This window comes from Triturus cristatus, chromosome 6 (genome assembly GCF_964204655.1).
Source record: "Triturus cristatus chromosome 6, aTriCri1.1, whole genome shotgun sequence".
NCBI classification, from domain to species: domain Eukaryota; kingdom Metazoa; phylum Chordata; class Amphibia; order Caudata; family Salamandridae; genus Triturus; species Triturus cristatus.
The window spans coordinates 1,559,868,920-1,559,886,340 of record NC_140589.1 but is presented as its reverse complement, the minus strand read 5'-3'; the positions used below and the strand labels follow the sequence as shown (position 1 = coordinate 1,559,886,340).

The 17,421-nt window shown below is 46.4% G+C and overlaps 1 protein-coding gene across 1 annotated transcript in view; it reads left to right on the top strand.

Annotated features, from left to right (window-relative positions):
* BFSP1 (beaded filament structural protein 1) overlaps nt 1-17,421 on the top strand; it is a 250,109-nt gene that overhangs the window by 198,596 nt on the left and 34,092 nt on the right. The window contains exon 7 of the mRNA XM_085609363.1: nt 3,506-3,591. Coding sequence (XP_085465489.1) covers nt 3,506-3,591 — 86 coding nt within the window. The remainder of the gene's footprint in view (nt 1-3,505; nt 3,592-17,421) is intronic.

Here is a 17,421-nt window from a genome sequence, read left to right as displayed (position 1 = left end):
TGAATACCAAAAGTATTAAGTGCATTCTGTGAATACCACAAAGTAGTACGTTTAGGATTTAGTCTTAAGTTAATTCTGTGAATCGGGCACTACGTTTTCACAATTGTCATTCAGATTTAGTTGTGATTTTAAGTAAACTGCTTTAAACTCTCTGGGCTGATAACCCACAAAAGACACTTCATATCCACAGTGCCACTGATACAAAAACATAAAAATAAAAAGCAACAATTAAAGGAAACTGACTCGGACCCATGGAACACCTTCGGTGCCAGGAAATAGCTGGATAAATGCCATGACAATGCTCAACACAACCCTCAATTTTAACCGCACATAAATAAATAAGGGAGAAAGTATTGAGCAGTGCTGTCAATTATGACTGGCGCTGTTTAACCTAGGACTGACTCTTTATCTAAGTTGCTCTAAATATCAAAGGCAGGGTATAGAGGTTTCCGGGCACAGATACATGCCACATAACTCTGACTCATACCACCAAATGCAGTTTCGCACACCAAGACCTACCGATTATGTTAAACATCTTTACAAGCCCCTGGTGCCACGGGAACGTCACTTTTTACGACGTTCCTGTGGCGATAGAGGCTTCACCATATTTACATGGCAGCGTTAAGCCACTTAACGTGGCTTAACACTGTCTTGTAAATAAGGCCCCCTTTCACGCTATGCTTAGTGTGAAAGGGGAGGGCAATGGGTGTTACTGTGGGTGTTCCACCGCAACACCCATTGATTCTGACGCTGCCTCCTATTTACAAGGGAGGCGTAAATAGAATGCAGCGCCAGAATTAAGACAAGGGAAACCTGGTCTTATCCGGCACAACGAGAAGAAATGTTTCATTTCTCCTCGTTTTTGCTCTTTTTATGTGTGCTGCATTTAAAAAAAAAGCTGTTTTGCAACTTCTATGTGTGCTGCATTAAGCAGCACGCATAGAAGTTGCAAAACGGCATTTAAAGATTGTTTATGTGCAGGAAGGGGGATCTTCCTGCACATAAACAATCTTCCCCTGCATGCAGTCACCCTTGCACTATGGTGATAGGGTGTCTGCTTTGGCGCTAGGCTGCTAACTGTAGCGCCAGCGCGGGGGGACATGCAGGGCTGCAACATATTCTTATAAATATGGTGCAGTTCTGCGTTTCTAAAGTGGCATAGTGAGGCATAAAGCCAGGAAGGCTAATGCCTCACTCCACCAATTCCCTTGTAAATATGCCCCTTTATTCTGAATAACAAATGTCAGCTTTTTATTACAACTTTAAGGATCCACTTCACTTGTGGTATAAAGAGCTATCAACAAAACACATATAACTGGGATTTTCGAATATTTTTCCTGAGGTCCATTTTTTATCATGATGATAAGAAACATTTCCACTTTGGTATCCTCTTATGTGAATTAGTATCTGCAAAATCTTGTCTGAATGCAGAATGCATCCGTGACTTTTTAAGAACTACCACAGAAGTGTATTTCTAGACGACGGTTCATTATTTCCTAATTGAGTAAATAGGATAGGGTCTTCAGACATTATCATCGCCAGAGTGGTGGGCCACCTCCTTTGAAGAGTCCACTGAAGTACAAGTCTAGGAGGGCACGCATGTCCAAGAGTAAATTTATAGGAAGAATGGCAAGAAACACTCTGGACCAGACAGGATGACAGACATGCGATTTGGCGAATCATTAAGCGAATTTACATGAGACATTCTAATGCCACACTGCCGAAAAATGGTATGCTGGAGGGAACATCCCTTGTTGCATGGTTAAAGTGCTTAAAAACCTGATCAAGGAAAAGCCTGGATTTTTTCCATATCACATGGAGCTATAAATCTACCGCTTAGCTTCATTTGAGGGGCATAACTCAGTGCCAAAATTAAGGTCTCTCTAGCTGACCTCAGACCCGTGGGACTAAACTTTGTGTTCTGGAATTACACTTTTAATAGTCCTTGTGTCCTATCTATTCTTGGATGGACAGTGTTCTAGGAAAGCATAGACTGACATTTTAATCGTAACTATTTAACAGATTTCTCCTGTGCCCGTACCACCATTGATTAGGGCATTAGGACCTATATGTCAGTACCTATGCTCAAGAAATGCCTATGGGGCAGTAACAGTGAATGTTTGACAATGTTCAACATTCCGGACATTATCTTTTTGTGTTGCATTTTCACCCTAAGTGGGAAGGGTATGCCCAGACGTGGGTCCCGTGCTCACTGCGCCACTGGAGTCAAGCTATCCTGGCTGATGAGGGCTGAAAGCCCGAAACCGGTCCTAGGATGCTTGATTCCTGTCCAGGGAAGACATGGCCTGGCAGTTCGGTCTGGACTGTTCCCATGAGGCACAGGGTCAAGACTGATTTGCATATGGACATGTCTGAACTGGGGTGGCGTGGTGAGCAAAATAAAGATGGATTAAACCCAGATCTCTTGACTGGGGGAGAATGTTTGACAATGTTCAACATTCCGTCCATTATCTTTTTGTGTTGCAGTAACAGAGGTTAGCAGTCCCATTAGGAATAAGAGACCTCCTTTAATTCTATGGATGGGGCTGTTTCACCAACAGACCGAGGGCCATATTATCAAGATCAGCGTTAAAATTATCGCCGCTTTAGTGGCAGAAAACTGTCGCTAAAGCAGCGATAATGGGCCTAATAATATGCCCTTGTGAATTCCTAGAGAAGCCCATGTTCTGGTGTGAACATGGGCTTCTATGGGAACTCACAAGGGCATATTATCAAGCCTATTATCACTGCTTTAGCGGCAGTTTTCTGCCGCTAAAGCGGCGATAATTTTAACGCTGATCTTGATAATATGGCGGCGATAATTTTAACGCTGTTTCTTGATAATATGCCCCTTAGAGATAATCAGGTGTGGAATTGTCATACCCCAGGTAATCCCACATTTCTGAGGCAGCCGTTATGATACACCCCGTAAATGCCCCCAGAATAAACAATTTCCCCATTAATAGCAAGGTGGATATCGGGTCAACATCTTAGACTCTGACAGGGAGGTCCTTGATAAATCGCATGTTAATACTGATTCCTAATTCCTCCAGCACATCTGGCAATTTATAACCTTGTGCTCCCCAAAGCTGAGTCACTAGTCTTTTGCCTGCTTTTATTTTTGAACAACCTGTTTAATCTAGTAGCTCCCTTGCACTTATGTTTTGCTCTTAAAATCCACACAAGTACCCTGGCTTAAACTTTCTGTATGACAAACAGTTGTGTAAAATATCAGCTCCAGCAAAATAAACCGTAGATGGTGTTTCCACAAGATAATCCGTCGGTTACTGAGGAAACACAGCTATGCTTTGGTCTGAATTGATACTGAGCAGGGAAAACCATTAGGGGATCCTCGCATCTTAAATACAACATTCCACAACAATGTTACACCCTGCTGCTTTGGCAAGAAGTGTTCTTGCATGTGTGTTGAGACATTTATCATATGTTCCTTTGCAGTGTATCACAATATATTACGTGGATTAAATGCTGTATGTGTTTTTTGCAGGCTGAACTCTGCAATCGTTGGGACTCCGATAACCCTCTTTACTCAAAGCTACAGGCCGTCATACACGCAAGCCGCAAGAGGAAAGGGTAATTCTGACATCTATGCGTATATTGTTTTATTTAACACGGTCTTGTGTGTTGCTCTTTTTTTCTACATTGTTTTTGTAATCATCAACAATCAAATCAAATAGGCAAAATTCTCTAATCACTCAGTGTGTGAGTAGAACTTACTTTTTTTCTCGAATTAGAAATAAATTATGCTGTTTAAATTCAAGATTTACAAAAGTATCTCTTGTGAGGAATGTTGATTTACACTGACAAGTCCATAAAATATCTTATAGCACAGGACTGTGGTATATATTTAATGATTGTCACAGGGGGAATTGGAAGTGGAACTTCCACAGAAAGGGATTCCTCCATCAGTGAACATTACAAATCAACTACAACAAAATATAACTTACACATCTATTCTTCAAAAACTAAATATTAGCACTGCTGATGGTATAAAGATGGCAAGAGAGATGGCTCTCTGTTCTACGTGTTCCTCAGCACATGATATGCCTTCCTCATTACATTCCTTAGTTTATGAGGATGAGTCCCCACCCGCGTTAGCCCTTGAAGCTTAAAACACACGGTTAGCTCCGACCCTTCCCACAAAGTCACTTATAAATGACCCCAACAATCTATTATTGATTTCCCTACACTTCAGGCATAGCACTCTGAATGCTGCTCCTATATCTAATCAAGGCCCCTTACTTCTTTCATCAACTGTATGTCATGATTGTGCTGTGATGACTCTCAGCTTGACACCATAGCGTTGGCTCTATACATTACACTTTTTGTTCTATTGATATCTTTGAAGGCAAGACTGAGCCACAAAATATCAAGCTAATATAGTAGAAACCTGGCAATCTTTAGATAGCAGGCAACATGGCAGGGACCGTCAGGAGTGCATGAGCCATGGCCTTGCAGTATAATCCATATGGTTGTGTTGTTCCAGGTGTGCAGAAGTCAAGTCTCTTTAGACCATTAGTCCATCTTTCTCCTCCTCCCTTCAGTCATCAAGAATTTTAATTTACTTTTCAGGAATCACACATCATGTGGTTCTCCCTGTAATGGGGTTTTAATGGTGGTGGTGGTGTGGGTGTTACATACTTAGGGCCTCATTTACAAAAATAATTGGCGCAGGACAGAGCTGCCAGCCTTTTTGCAGAGCTGCCCTATGCCAATTCGAAAGGGCAGGAATGCACAGCATTTACGAGATATGATGCATTCCTGTCCTTTCAGACAGCGCCGGTGCACAATTTGGCACCAAGCACCAATGCAGGCAGCCTTGCAAGGGTGTCTGCATTGTTGGCAGTATTGTTTATGTGCAGGAAGGGGCACCATCCTGCACAAAAACAATCCAGAGAGGTGTTTTCCTCGTTCTATGTGTGAGGCAGAATACAGCACATATAGAAAGGTGAAAAAAGGAGGAGAAATAAAAAAATTCTCCTTGTTTTACGTGTTTTTGTAAATATGGAGCAGCGTCAAAATCTATGGGTGTTGCATGGGAACAACCACTGCAATGCCCATGGAATGCCTCCTTAACGCAGAGTAAGGAAACGTAGTGCTTTGCACTGCCTTGCCTTACTCCATATCTATGGGGACGTGCAAAGCCATGCAGGGTGGCTTTGTGTCGCCTCGTAGATATGATTGAGAGGCCTACGCCACCGGAGCATCAAAAAAAGTGATGCTCAGCGGTGCAGGCCTCTTGAAAATAAGCCCCACAATTTCCCCATGTTTCATTTCGTAGCCCGTGTTTACAATACATTCTAGAATTGCTCACAGGAGATTCAGCTTGCATATTTGATTCGTAGCAGAAATAATTATTCTTCTCGCCTTTTGGGGAACACTTTTCTTATGTGTGCTATGTGGATTTCGAGCTGCTCGTTTCCACCACCACCAATCATTTCTGAGTGGATTAAGACACTCCTTTAAAAAACCTATGGGGCTTATTTACAAGCCCCTTGCGCCACCAGTATGTCACCTTTTCCCATTTTAAAACTGACACAGCGGCGGCGCAAGGAGCTTGTAAATAAGCCCCTCTGTTTCTGTTTATTCTTATTTGGGGATTCACTAGTGAGAAATTGCTGAATGTTGTTATTTCTTCCTTACTTTACCTCCATCTTCTCGACAGTGACATCTGGGTACATTCTGAATGTCACCAAGGTAGCATGGCTTACAGCAAGCCTAATACATTCATGAAAGTTAAGCACAGTTTTGCAAGGTCAATCCTTGCATCAAACTATTTTTCAATGATTTAAGAGTTTGTTATTTTTTAGAGACTTACACTTATCATTGTAATAAAAGGGAAGACATTACAGTCTGCAATAAGGAAGTGATTCCCGCTGATTTCCCCATCTTACTAAAAAGTCCAAAGAAAACTCATTCAACCCGTAGATCAACAGAAGTAGTACTACAATTCCGCACTAGCCTTAAAGCTAATTGGACATTTTTAGATTATAAAAAGAACGTGGAACGCTTTCTTAGCTTTTGACCTTGGTCATCCTACAGCAGGGGACACCATTTTGAGTTGTGAGTGCTCTTCAAACTGCTGTGACCAAGGTGAGGCAGAGCCAAGTGTGAAGGGTAACTTCACGCTCCCATACACAGATTAGGTTGAAAGCATCCTCATTGCCCGAACTCATCCTGGGGTTCCACAATTACCGGAAAGGAACGCCAGAGGTCTTTGATATAATGGTAGTAATTCTGGCAGGCTAACCACTCCTGAAACACTTCCTAGTTGCAGATAAATTACTAGTATTCCTCATGTCTACAAAAGCACAAGGGGCATATTCACAAGGATCTATCGCTGAGTCAACAGCACTTTATCGCAGCCAAAGTAGCGATAAATTTATCGCCCCAATCACAAGATGGTGTTAACATCCCACAGCACCAGTTTACCTGTGATAGCAGGTGCAAAAAACATTGCCACAAATGACCCCCGCAACTATCGCTAATGAGATGCAGAGTAGGCATTCCGGTGGCAAAATCCGTGACAACACCACTCCACAACATTCTCAACGACCAGCCAGATCTGCGATAAGAACACAAAACAAGCGAAAAGGCGCATTAGCAGCAGGAAAATAACACCTGCTCTGACCTGTTGTAAAGTCGGATGACAGCCTGCACCACAAAAGGGAGCTCAGCCCAGAGCCACATCTGAAGAACAACAGATGCACCCGGGCAACTGAACATGCATCCCGGAGCCCCAATAGGGCAACAACACCCACTGCCACCACCCCCAGGACCCCCTCCCTTCGACCCCCTGCCTGGACCAACACTGAGGCAGCGCAGACAAAGACAGTGACCTGCTGAAAATGCACCAACCTCACAGACCCAACACCTGGGAACGTCACTGCCCACCACAGGCTCCAAAGGACAACCATCCTATGCATCCTGACCATCATTGCCCAACCTGCCGATGGCACCAACACAGCGGACAACCAACATCCCAACCCACACCAAGCCGTTGGCTGTGCTGCACCTGTTGGCCTCTGGAACCCCCCAACCAACACCCGCCAGAGTCGGAGGAGTCTCACAGCCAGCCGCATCCAAGTCCCCCACACCTGTCCTGGATGCCATCATCAGCCTGGTACCCCAGTATCTATAAGTCCACCACAATGCGCAGGATCCGCTGGAGACCAAGCAAGGACCATATGTCATATCTGGATGCACACATGTGTTGGGGGCAATCAACAGCACACATGTCCTACATGTGCCCCCTGGTGACACAGCACACAATCACCGCAACAGAAAGCACACATCTCACATCAATGTTCAGGCAAAATCCGAACACCGTGGAATGTCTAACAACATCGTCGCCAAATACCCAGCCAGTGTGCATGATTCCATCATCCTCCGACAGTCCATCATCAACCAGTGCTTCCAGGATGGCACCAATGTGAATGCAATGCCCGTTTGCAAGTTCTAAATGAACACCCACACACCTCAACTCCACAACCATGCAACTCACAACTCTGGCAATGCACAAGTCACAAAATTGCATACAACATTCAAAACAACATGCCCACCCACCAGACACGACAGAACAAATAACAACGGTAACCAGGGCAAGCTGTGAACCTGAGCCATCAACGGCATGGCATGTCAGCCACACAAGAGCGGAATATGGGGAGAGTTGGGAACCAGGCATGAGTGAAGGAGGCAGGAGAACCGTGATTGAGAAAGTACACAATGCCAAGAGTGGCGGCGATGTGCTGGACAGACCACAGTATGCAGATCACACCCATATCCATGGCGACATACACCACTGGTGTATGGCGTGTACTGGAGAGTAGATGCAACCATGTCACCGCAGCCAGTGGGGGAGTTCGCAGAAATGTTGCCTGTTACATTCCCCCCGTAAGCGTGAACGGAGTGGGATGGCCCGCTGTTCACGAGGCCAGCATAGGGGTGTGAATAAAAAGCACGTAGCCCTGGGCATGGTCCTCTTCCGGAATGCCCAATGTCTCTGCCAGGGCAGCACCTCTCATCCCGCCACGAGGCCGACGCCATCCTCCTGAGCGGAGTTGCCTGCGATCCTGTGCGCCTGCCGTGCCCCGGCCCGCTGGGCCCTGATCCCGTCAGGCCCGCCCCTGTGCAGCCAGGCCAGACTGATCACCTGCCGACACCGGCGTTTGTCACGGAGGGCCCACCACGTGCCGGCGCAAGCTCCAAGCCCGAGGCCCGCGACACTGGCAGCCTCCTCAGACCATCACGGCCTCCACGACATAGGCCCGCTTTACTCCTTTCTTGTTGACGTACTCTACTGCTGCCACCGGCCTACACTACAGGCAAGTAGGTCACACATTTGGAACAGAGTCTTGATTACACCATGGTAGTGAACATTATTTAAGGCAGAGTTTTTGTCACTATACTTCCTTTGATGTGGTGCCACCAAGTCTGTGCACAGCATTACAAGCACACGTGTCTGTGGGCCTACGCAGACGACTGCCCTCGGCCTACGCTGCGCATGAGTAGGTCACAGAATTGGAACTGAACATCGATTATTCAAAGGCAGAATACATCTCATCGCATGCAAGGAGAGGCATCAGAGGATGATGCGTTGCAGTCCGAAGGGAATAGGATCATCATTATGTAGGTGATCGAACACTACAGACAACTGCCCTGGTGTCACTAACTCTGTGCATCGCGAGCCAATGACAGGTGGGTGTGGGCCACTGCTGACCGCTGCCTCCGGCCTACACTGCGGTCCAGTAAGTCACAGAGTCTTGATTTAGCCATGGCGAAGTTCATATCAGTGTACCTTCATCATCGCAGACTGCATCCCCTCTCAGCACCGGTGCCACTAAGTCTGTTCCCCGACATTCATGGACACTCCCTGGTCGTACATTGGTGGTGTCTGAGTCTATGGACTAGGGGCTAGTTTTCATCCTCATGTAACTGATACTGAATTGGTGGTGAAAAAGAGGCTGTTGCTTTCCACTCCACCATTTGCTGCTTCCGGATAACATCAGACCTTCGGCCTCATTCCCTGGAGGACACCTTCCACTGTCCCCGCACGCCTCCACCACATTCACCTTCGACATCGATGGGGACCCGCTCACTGCGTGTGGACCTACCGCAGTGCACTGCAAGTCACCGTCCAGTGGCAGGGTGCCTGTGCTGGCCGCTGTGCATCCGGGGCCACTAACTCTGTGCTGGTCGGATCCTGGACCCATTCTTCTGAGATATTGGATTGCCTCTGAGGTGATGGCCTTAAGGTCATCAACGCCATGTGTCTGTGGCCCTGCGCTGTCCTCTGCCTCCGGCCTCAACTGCGGTCCACCAGGGCTCACACATCAAATCGAGTCCTGACCGGCCCGGACATCGCATCACCGCAGGAGGCACATGCCACCACCGCCAGGAACACCTCCAACTGCCATCTGCCAGGGTCGAAACGGTGGACCTGACAGACTTACGTAGTTGCTCACACCTGTCGTGGATGCCATCATCAGACTCATACCCTGCTCGGCACTCCAGGTTCCAATGACTCGCATCGATCCACTGATCAGTGCATCGCAAGCCATCGTCTGTTACTGATTGAGGTTTGTGCTGTGGAGAGGTTGCACAGCAATGTCACCTCAAGCAGTTTGGGAGACCTGGGACGTTGATGAGGAAGATGATGCAGGTCTAACACACCCACTACATCTGCATCAGGAATATCTCGAAGGGACACAATCCGAGACTTTTTCTTCACATGCACTGCAACTCACGGACACTTCTGTTTTTAATGTTGGGTGTCCTTTGGACTTTCTCCAGCTCCCTCCATGTTGCTCAGCAGATTACTCTGTTATGCAGGTGTTTTCAGTTTCCGTTGCACTGGTGTCCACTGTTCAAGTGGTTGCCAGCACCAAGTACTCTGTACGGGCTGGCTTACACTCACCCCACACACATTCAGCGCAGGCGTCACTGTACATGTGGCCCTGCCAATAAAGGGCCGGGCGCACGTGCCTGTAGCCAGTTCAACATAATATCTGTGTGTGTGTCCCTGTGGTCTTGTTGTATGCATGAGGGACCTGGGCCCTACAACATTACATTGTGCTGTGTACAGCGGATGCAGACATGTCACCGCAGGCAGCGGTTTAGAGCTTGGCCATGTAGCTTTGTTGTCACCCACTCAATTCTTAAGGGGAGTGGCCTGGGCCGTCGTATGCAGAGCCAACGTGGGTGTGTGACTGCTATTTACGTGCCGCTGGGCGTGGTTCTGTACTGTGAATGTGCATCTGCATGTGTCTCTATGGCAGTGTGGGTCTCCTTTGTGGTGTGTAGGTGGTCCCTGAAGGGTAATAGACACCAACGTATGTGATCTAGTTCACCTTCCATGGGTTCAGACCCCACCCACACCTGTTCAGCCACCTCCTTTTGGCGTGCTGACACATGGCATTGGGGTGCCATGTGTGGGTGGGTGAAGTGTCATGAGCCAGCTGTGCTTGTGGGTGCTTCCTGCTGTGTAGTCCGTTGCAGGCGCTGTGTTCTCCTCTAAGTAGCTTGGCTGGCTGGGTCCTGGTGGTGGGTTGCATGGGATGTCCATGGGCTGTTGTAGGGCGTCGGTGTCGAAGGTGTGGTTGTCCTCTCCGGCATCACAGATGTGTTGTCTTCTGTGCTCTGCTGGAGGTGTTGTGTGCTCCTCTGCCATGTGAAGGGGAGATGCATGTTGACATTGTGTTGACATGTATGTTGGGGCATTGTTCTGGTTTACATGCAGACTGTATGACAATGTACATTGTGACTGTTTGGGAGGTGCTGAATACTGCTGCGGGACAGTGTACATTTGGACTACATGATGGATGTGAGGTTGTACGTGTACATTTCCATTTCACAGTTTCCTGCTCTGTCAGACGTAGTAGGCATATTTCTGTGCATGTGCGGAGCCAGTTGTGTCCTCTGTTCTGCAGTGTCGGCTTTACGCATTGTACCACTTAGTTGTCAATGTGGGTGTGCTGATCTTGCTATGTGTGTGTGCTGCAGTGTGCCAAGGGATCAGGGACATGGTCCTGGGTAATTGTGGGTGTGCTGTGTGCTACACCGCGTTATGCATGTGTGCCATTGTGCCCATCTCCCCCGTCCCCCAGTCCCTGGTCGTTACTCACCCTGTTGATGTTGTGTCAGGTCCTCTCGAGCTGTGTCCGTACTCCCTACTCCTTGCACCGTCTCCACACTGATGACTGTGGCCTCGGTTTCCTCTAGCTCCTCCTGTGGTGCAGGACTTCCACCTCCTGTCGCCGTTGCAGCCTTCCTGTTGGCAATGGGTTTGTGCCTGATTTAGGTTGTCACATCATGCCAGCGCCTCTTGGCCTCCTCGATTGGCCTCCTCGGTACTCCGACTGCATTCTAGGTCGTCTACTTGTGGGTCAGTTGCTGGTAGTGTTCTGTCATCTCTGTGACGCTGATCTGGTTTTGCTGCGGACTGCACCCCGTCTTCCACTCCCTCGTCCCCATCCCTCTTGTTCCTTGTTGGTGGTCTGTGGGGGTTGTGGGGTTCGCGTTGGCCTCTGTGCTCGGTCAGGGTGCATCCATGTTGCTACGTGCTTTGGCTTGTTTCTGGTGTGTTGTTCTGTGGTTTTTATGGTGCATTAACCCACCAGACGTGTGGGATTTGCAGGCCTGTGGCTGGTTTTCCCTACTTTTTGTACCGCGATTGACCTCATCGCATGATTTTTTGCTTTTGCGTTTTGCGTTTTTGCGGCGTGGCGTTGATTTTAACACTGATATTTGACGCATTATCTGTTGACTATCGCATGGTACCATTATGTTGAGAATTCTTGGTTAACACGGCATAATTTTACCGCGATAGATTGCGATGGTAAGGGTTACGTTCAGTAACTTTTGCGATGGTTATCACAGTCTCTTGAGAATATACCCCCTAATCTTTTCAAGTACTAATAGTTTTGAAGGGAAAATCCAGCCCGTAACTAAGCTTTAAAGTTTCAAAGTGTGAAAGTGGGAGTTGCTGAAGAGGTGCCTAACATTTTGTGAAGATCAGTAAATGTATCAATCTTTGTTTAATAATGGAAAAATATCCATTTTACAATATTAAAATAATAAGTAACAGACATATTAGTTAAGCACCCCTTAGGGCATCCTGACCCTGAAAAACATATGCTTGGTAGTACCCAACTCAATGGTATTTATTTTATCAACATCACAATGAAGAAAAGCTGAGTTGACTTGTCAGAATTCACACCTGTGAACAGAAGGTCATGCACAAATTACTGGAAATGATGCGTAGTCCACGCTGCCACCCGACCCAACTTGTGCTTGAGTCACAGTAGGAGGGGAAGTCAATTTGTCCTTATTAGGTGGGAGAAGAGTCTACCTAATTGGAGGAGTGGCTTAAGAGCTGAAAGCAGGCATGATTGGTGGCAGCTTGGTTCCATTATCTTAAAACATGGACTCCTTGGTAAGGCAAAGAGGCAGTCCTGCAAAAGCAGCTGGGGTGACTGCAAGAAAATAGTTAAGATTGAGATGTAGAATTTCTGGCTAGTATACAGGATAAGTCTGGCACCTTCACCACGACCTCCTCAGAACATTCCTCCATCTGAAGAAAAAGGACTTGCCGGAATAATAATTCTGACATATAACTTCTGACTCCTGTTCGGAGGAAGGAAATTGCACAAGGACTCTAAGACTCCTGATTTCCACTGCCACCCAGGGAATGGAAGTACTCTCCATGTGTCAAGTTGTTGGCCATCTATTTATTTTCTACAGGGACACAAAAATGAAAAGGACTCCTGAATGCAAGAGGAACCAGCTGACTAAGGGAGAGTAGACACTGCAGGGGATCTCCAGTCTGGAAGCCTGCCTCGTAGAGCCAAGGGCAGCAGGACTGTTTGTCAGCAGTTGGAGACCGAGAGTAAAACCTCTGAACAGGAGAACCCACTTGGTGTATCCAACCTCCTCTCCATGGCAGCCATCCAGAAATTGCCCCTGGGTCTTGACTACTGCAAACAGCTTTTTGTTTGAATTGACTCTGTGGTTTTTGCCATAAACTTCAAAAACGAATCTCTCCATAGTTTGTTTTGATGACCTTAGTGTTCTTTTGTTCATGATTTTTTACATTGGTTTGGTAATTTTATTGTGTGGTGTTCTTTACTTTATAATTGCTGGTACTGTGTGAACTTAGCATGCATTTCTCTGAGGGGTGGAGCAGAGATTCTCTCAGAACCATGTTTTGACCTAGCCAGAGTGGGTTTATTGAGCTGGTAGGGTTACTCTCTCCCACATTGCCGTTTGCACCAGGTGTCATCTTGAAACATTTACCTCATTAAGTCAGGTGGCCTGACTCATCAACCAGCTTCCAATGCCAGGATCTTGCTCCATAACTCAGAGTCCTTAGCCTTCAGACTTTGTAAAGTGGGAAAACTCTGAACCTTCCAAATTAATATAACCTAGAAATAGCTCATGTTACTCACTCAGCTCTTACAGCCCAGGCAAAGTGTCCATCTGTGTATCCTAGCTTAAACAGGTGTCACACGCAAATCCTGTTCATAATGCTGCTATTTAGAATAAGGTTCTAACTGAAAATGTTTAAAGCGCTTGCAAATATCACAACTTTTAATTTCAAGTAATTAATGTGGCTATTTTATTACTATAACATGTAAGTGTATGGAGCACTTTCTGAAATCCGACAGGCGCATGAGGCAAAATATATGTACTGTCTACATAAATCAGAAAAAGAACCCAGCCCTTCAAATTTAAATAACAATGTATTAATATGCAGTAATTTAACTGACTGATCATCAAAATGTGAATTAAACGGTAAGGGGTAAAAAAGGCCTCAAATGGGCATCTCCTTACAAATAGAAATGTAAAGTCCACCTTGTCTTTGTTCCCCACCTCTTGCTGAGTACAGGGAAAGGTGATAAGAGTTGGCACGGGGGCAAACTTACAGTTGTCGAAAAACCACAATGGGGCACAGTCTGGAATCGTTGAGTGGCAGTCTGAGAGATAAACCATGGGATATGGTCACGTTTTTTGCTCAGTGTTTCTGTCATACAGATTAAAAACAAAACAACCACCACTAAGATTTTAGACTGTAGATGCGGTGCCCTTCCTGTCACTCAGGTGAAGAAGATATTTCCTCCGCCACAGTAAATGCACATCATCCCAATAACAAAGGTCTAAATCAGATTCTAAGTTTTGATGGTCTCCTTTATTTTATTTGCTGATCTCATTTTTGTTGACCTGTGCACTTTACCAATGCTAACCAGCACTAAAGTGTGAGTGATCTCTCCTTTAACTCCTTCCGTGCTCATGACGGAACCATGCCGTCATGAGCCACGGTTGCCGTGTGCTCATGACGGAGTGGTTCCGTCATGCTGCGGCCGTTGGCGGCCACGCCGCCCACGCGGCGCTAATTCCCCGCCTGTGCGGGCGATTAGCGCTGTGGGCGGAGTCATGACGGAACCACTCCGTCATGAGCACAGCCCAACCGTGGCACATGACGGCGTGGCTCCGTCATGAGCACCAGGCCACCGCGCTGCCCCCCCGCACCCCCCAGCGCTGCGGCGGAATTTCCGCCGTAGCGAAGGGGTTAAACATGGTGAAATTGGCTTACACCCAATTGGCACATTTAATTTACTTGTAAATCCCTAGTAAAATGGCACTACATGTACGCAGAGCCTGTAAATTAAATACTGCTAGTGGCCCTGCAGCACTGATTGTGCCACCCACTTAAGTAGCCCTTTTAAACATGTCTAAGGCCTGCTATTGCAGCTTGTGTGTGTAGTTTCAAACTGTCATTTTGACCTTGCAAAATAAACTCTTGCCAGGCCTCATCCTTCCCTTTTCAATACATATAAGCCACCCCTATGATAGGCCCATAGGGCAGGGTGTGATCTATTTAAAAATGTGGGCATGTACTTTCACTTTTACATGTTGAGGTAGTCTAAACCTTTTAAAGTAGTTTTTCATTGCTGCCACGCCTGCCTCTCCCACATGATAACATTGGAGTAACTTATAACATTTAATAAGTGTTAGATCTGGCATCCTTGGCGTGATTTTCTCTGACTTTTTGCCTTCTGATCTTCTGTTTTGCTGACTTCATTTTTGCTGGCTTTAGGACTCTGGGCACTTTACTACTGCTAACCTGTGTTAAAGTGCATGTGCTCTCTACTTTAAACATGGTACAATTGGCTTATCCACAATTGTCATATTTAATTTACTCATAAGTCCCTAGTATAGTGCACAACATGTGCCCAGGGCCTACAGCACTGATTGTGCCACTCGCTTCAGTAGCCATTTAAACTTGTATCATGCCTGCCACTGCAGGACCTGTGTGAGCAGTTTTAAACTGTTATGTCGACATGGCAAGTTCACTCTCTTGCCAGGCCTAAACCTGCTTTCTTAATGCATTAAGACAGCCCTTAGGTAGGACCTAGTCAGCCCCAAGGGCAGGGTGCAGTGTATTTAAAAGGCTGGGCATGTACCTTTAAGTGTTACATGTCCTGCTGGTGAAAAACCCTTAAATTTGTTTTTCACTACAATAAGGCCTAACTCTCTCACAGGTTAACATTGTAATTACCTTATTACACTTTACAGTGTAATTTCCAATTGTCTCTGGACTGACAATTTTAAATGATAACTTATGGTAAAGTTGGATTTTAAGTTGCAAGCCTGAAAATGCCACTTTTAGAAAGTTGGCATTTTCTTGCTTTAACTATTCTCTGCCTGTCTCTAAATACATGTCTAGGGTGAGTGACAGCTGGGATTTATGCACTCCCTCCAGACAGCCACAAACAAAAGAAGCTTGGGTGTAATTGATGGCCATCCACATCCCGATGGGCCATCCTGGGCAGGGTGGGAGGGAGTAGCTGACACAGCTGAAAGGGCTGTGCCTGTCTCTACCAAAAGGGCTGCATACCCACCTGCAGTGAGGCTGGAGCCAGGGCTGGAGGGGCAGGGGCCCTGTGCACTTCAAAGGCCACTCTTTTAAGTCTCCCCCACTTCAAAGTCACAACTGGGTATAAGTACTGGACCTCAGACACCACCAATTCAGTGCACTTCTGGACCTGAGGATACTCTGCCAGGGAGAACAACTGCTGTGCTGATGAAAGGACTGTCATTCTGCTGGTCTCTGCTGAACCTTGCTGGACTCCTGCTCTACTCTGCTTTGTCTGCCCCGCTACCCATCGTGCCTGGGAGTGAGAAAGACTGCAGCTCTATACCCCGGAACCAAAGTGACTCTGAGGGCTTGCTGGCTTGCCTCCTGTTCTGAAGTCTCATGGACATCAAAGACTTCCAACAACCCTGATACAGCATGTGGACTCTGCCAACTGTGATTCTTGCCCTGCCAAGTGGTACCAATCCAGTCCTCGGTCCTTGGAAGTGGGTTTTCTGTGCTGCAACTAACAAAATCCATGCATCAACGTCTTTGAGCTGGTCGGAACCAATGCATCTCCTTCAGCGCTGACGCATCACCTGCTTTGAGGACATCGCATTGCCGGCTGCGCAGCTCATTGATAATGCATTACCTACAATGGAAGAAGCAGAAGCATTTTGACTTGTGCAGCTCAGAACCGACTCATCACCTTTATCCAAAGGGATCAACGTCAACTCATCACCTTCTCTGCTCTACACATCGGGCCCCGTCGATAGCTATCTCTTCCTCAGGAAAAAGTTGGTTCCTGTATCTCACCTAAGCTCCACCACGGTCAGCCTGACCATTTTGATTTGACCCAGTCAAGTATGTCCAGATAGCCCTGGTTGGCGCTTTGTGCTTTTAAAGCACTATATTTGACAATATTCTAGTTCTAGTTTTCTACCCCGGTGTGGATTATTTTCATGTTGTGTTTTCACTGTTTACTGTTTTAAGTATTGCACAAATACTTTACACATCACCTCTTAGGTTAAACATGACAGGTCTGTGCCACGCTACCAGAGGGTGAGCCCATGTTAATTTAAGGTATGTATCTGACTTACCTTGACTAGAATTGTGGACCCTACTTGGACTTGGTTCATACTTCTGCCAAATAGAGACATTTCTAACATTGGTGATCAGCGTTGAGGATAGGACTTGTATTTGTGAAGTGCCTCACAAAACTTTAGTGTACACTACCAATCCATACATAAGACCAATTCAATTAAACTCTCCCTGGTTAGCAGCTTTTACTTTTCTGTCTGTTATGCTTGGCATTTTTTTCTATTCTCCCTGATTGGCATTTTTTAATTTTTACCAAAATCATGTCTCTGATTAGAGGTCCTACGTCTGCATCTGCACCTGCAAAAATGGATTTTGAGTAGGCCAAACTTAAAAGTTACACTGTGGCTCAGCTCATGGATTTCTGCAAGGGCTTTGAGCTTTCTACTAAAGGCTTCACGAGGAAGGTGCAGCTGCAAGAGGCACTAAGGGCCTGGATAGAAGCTTGTGAT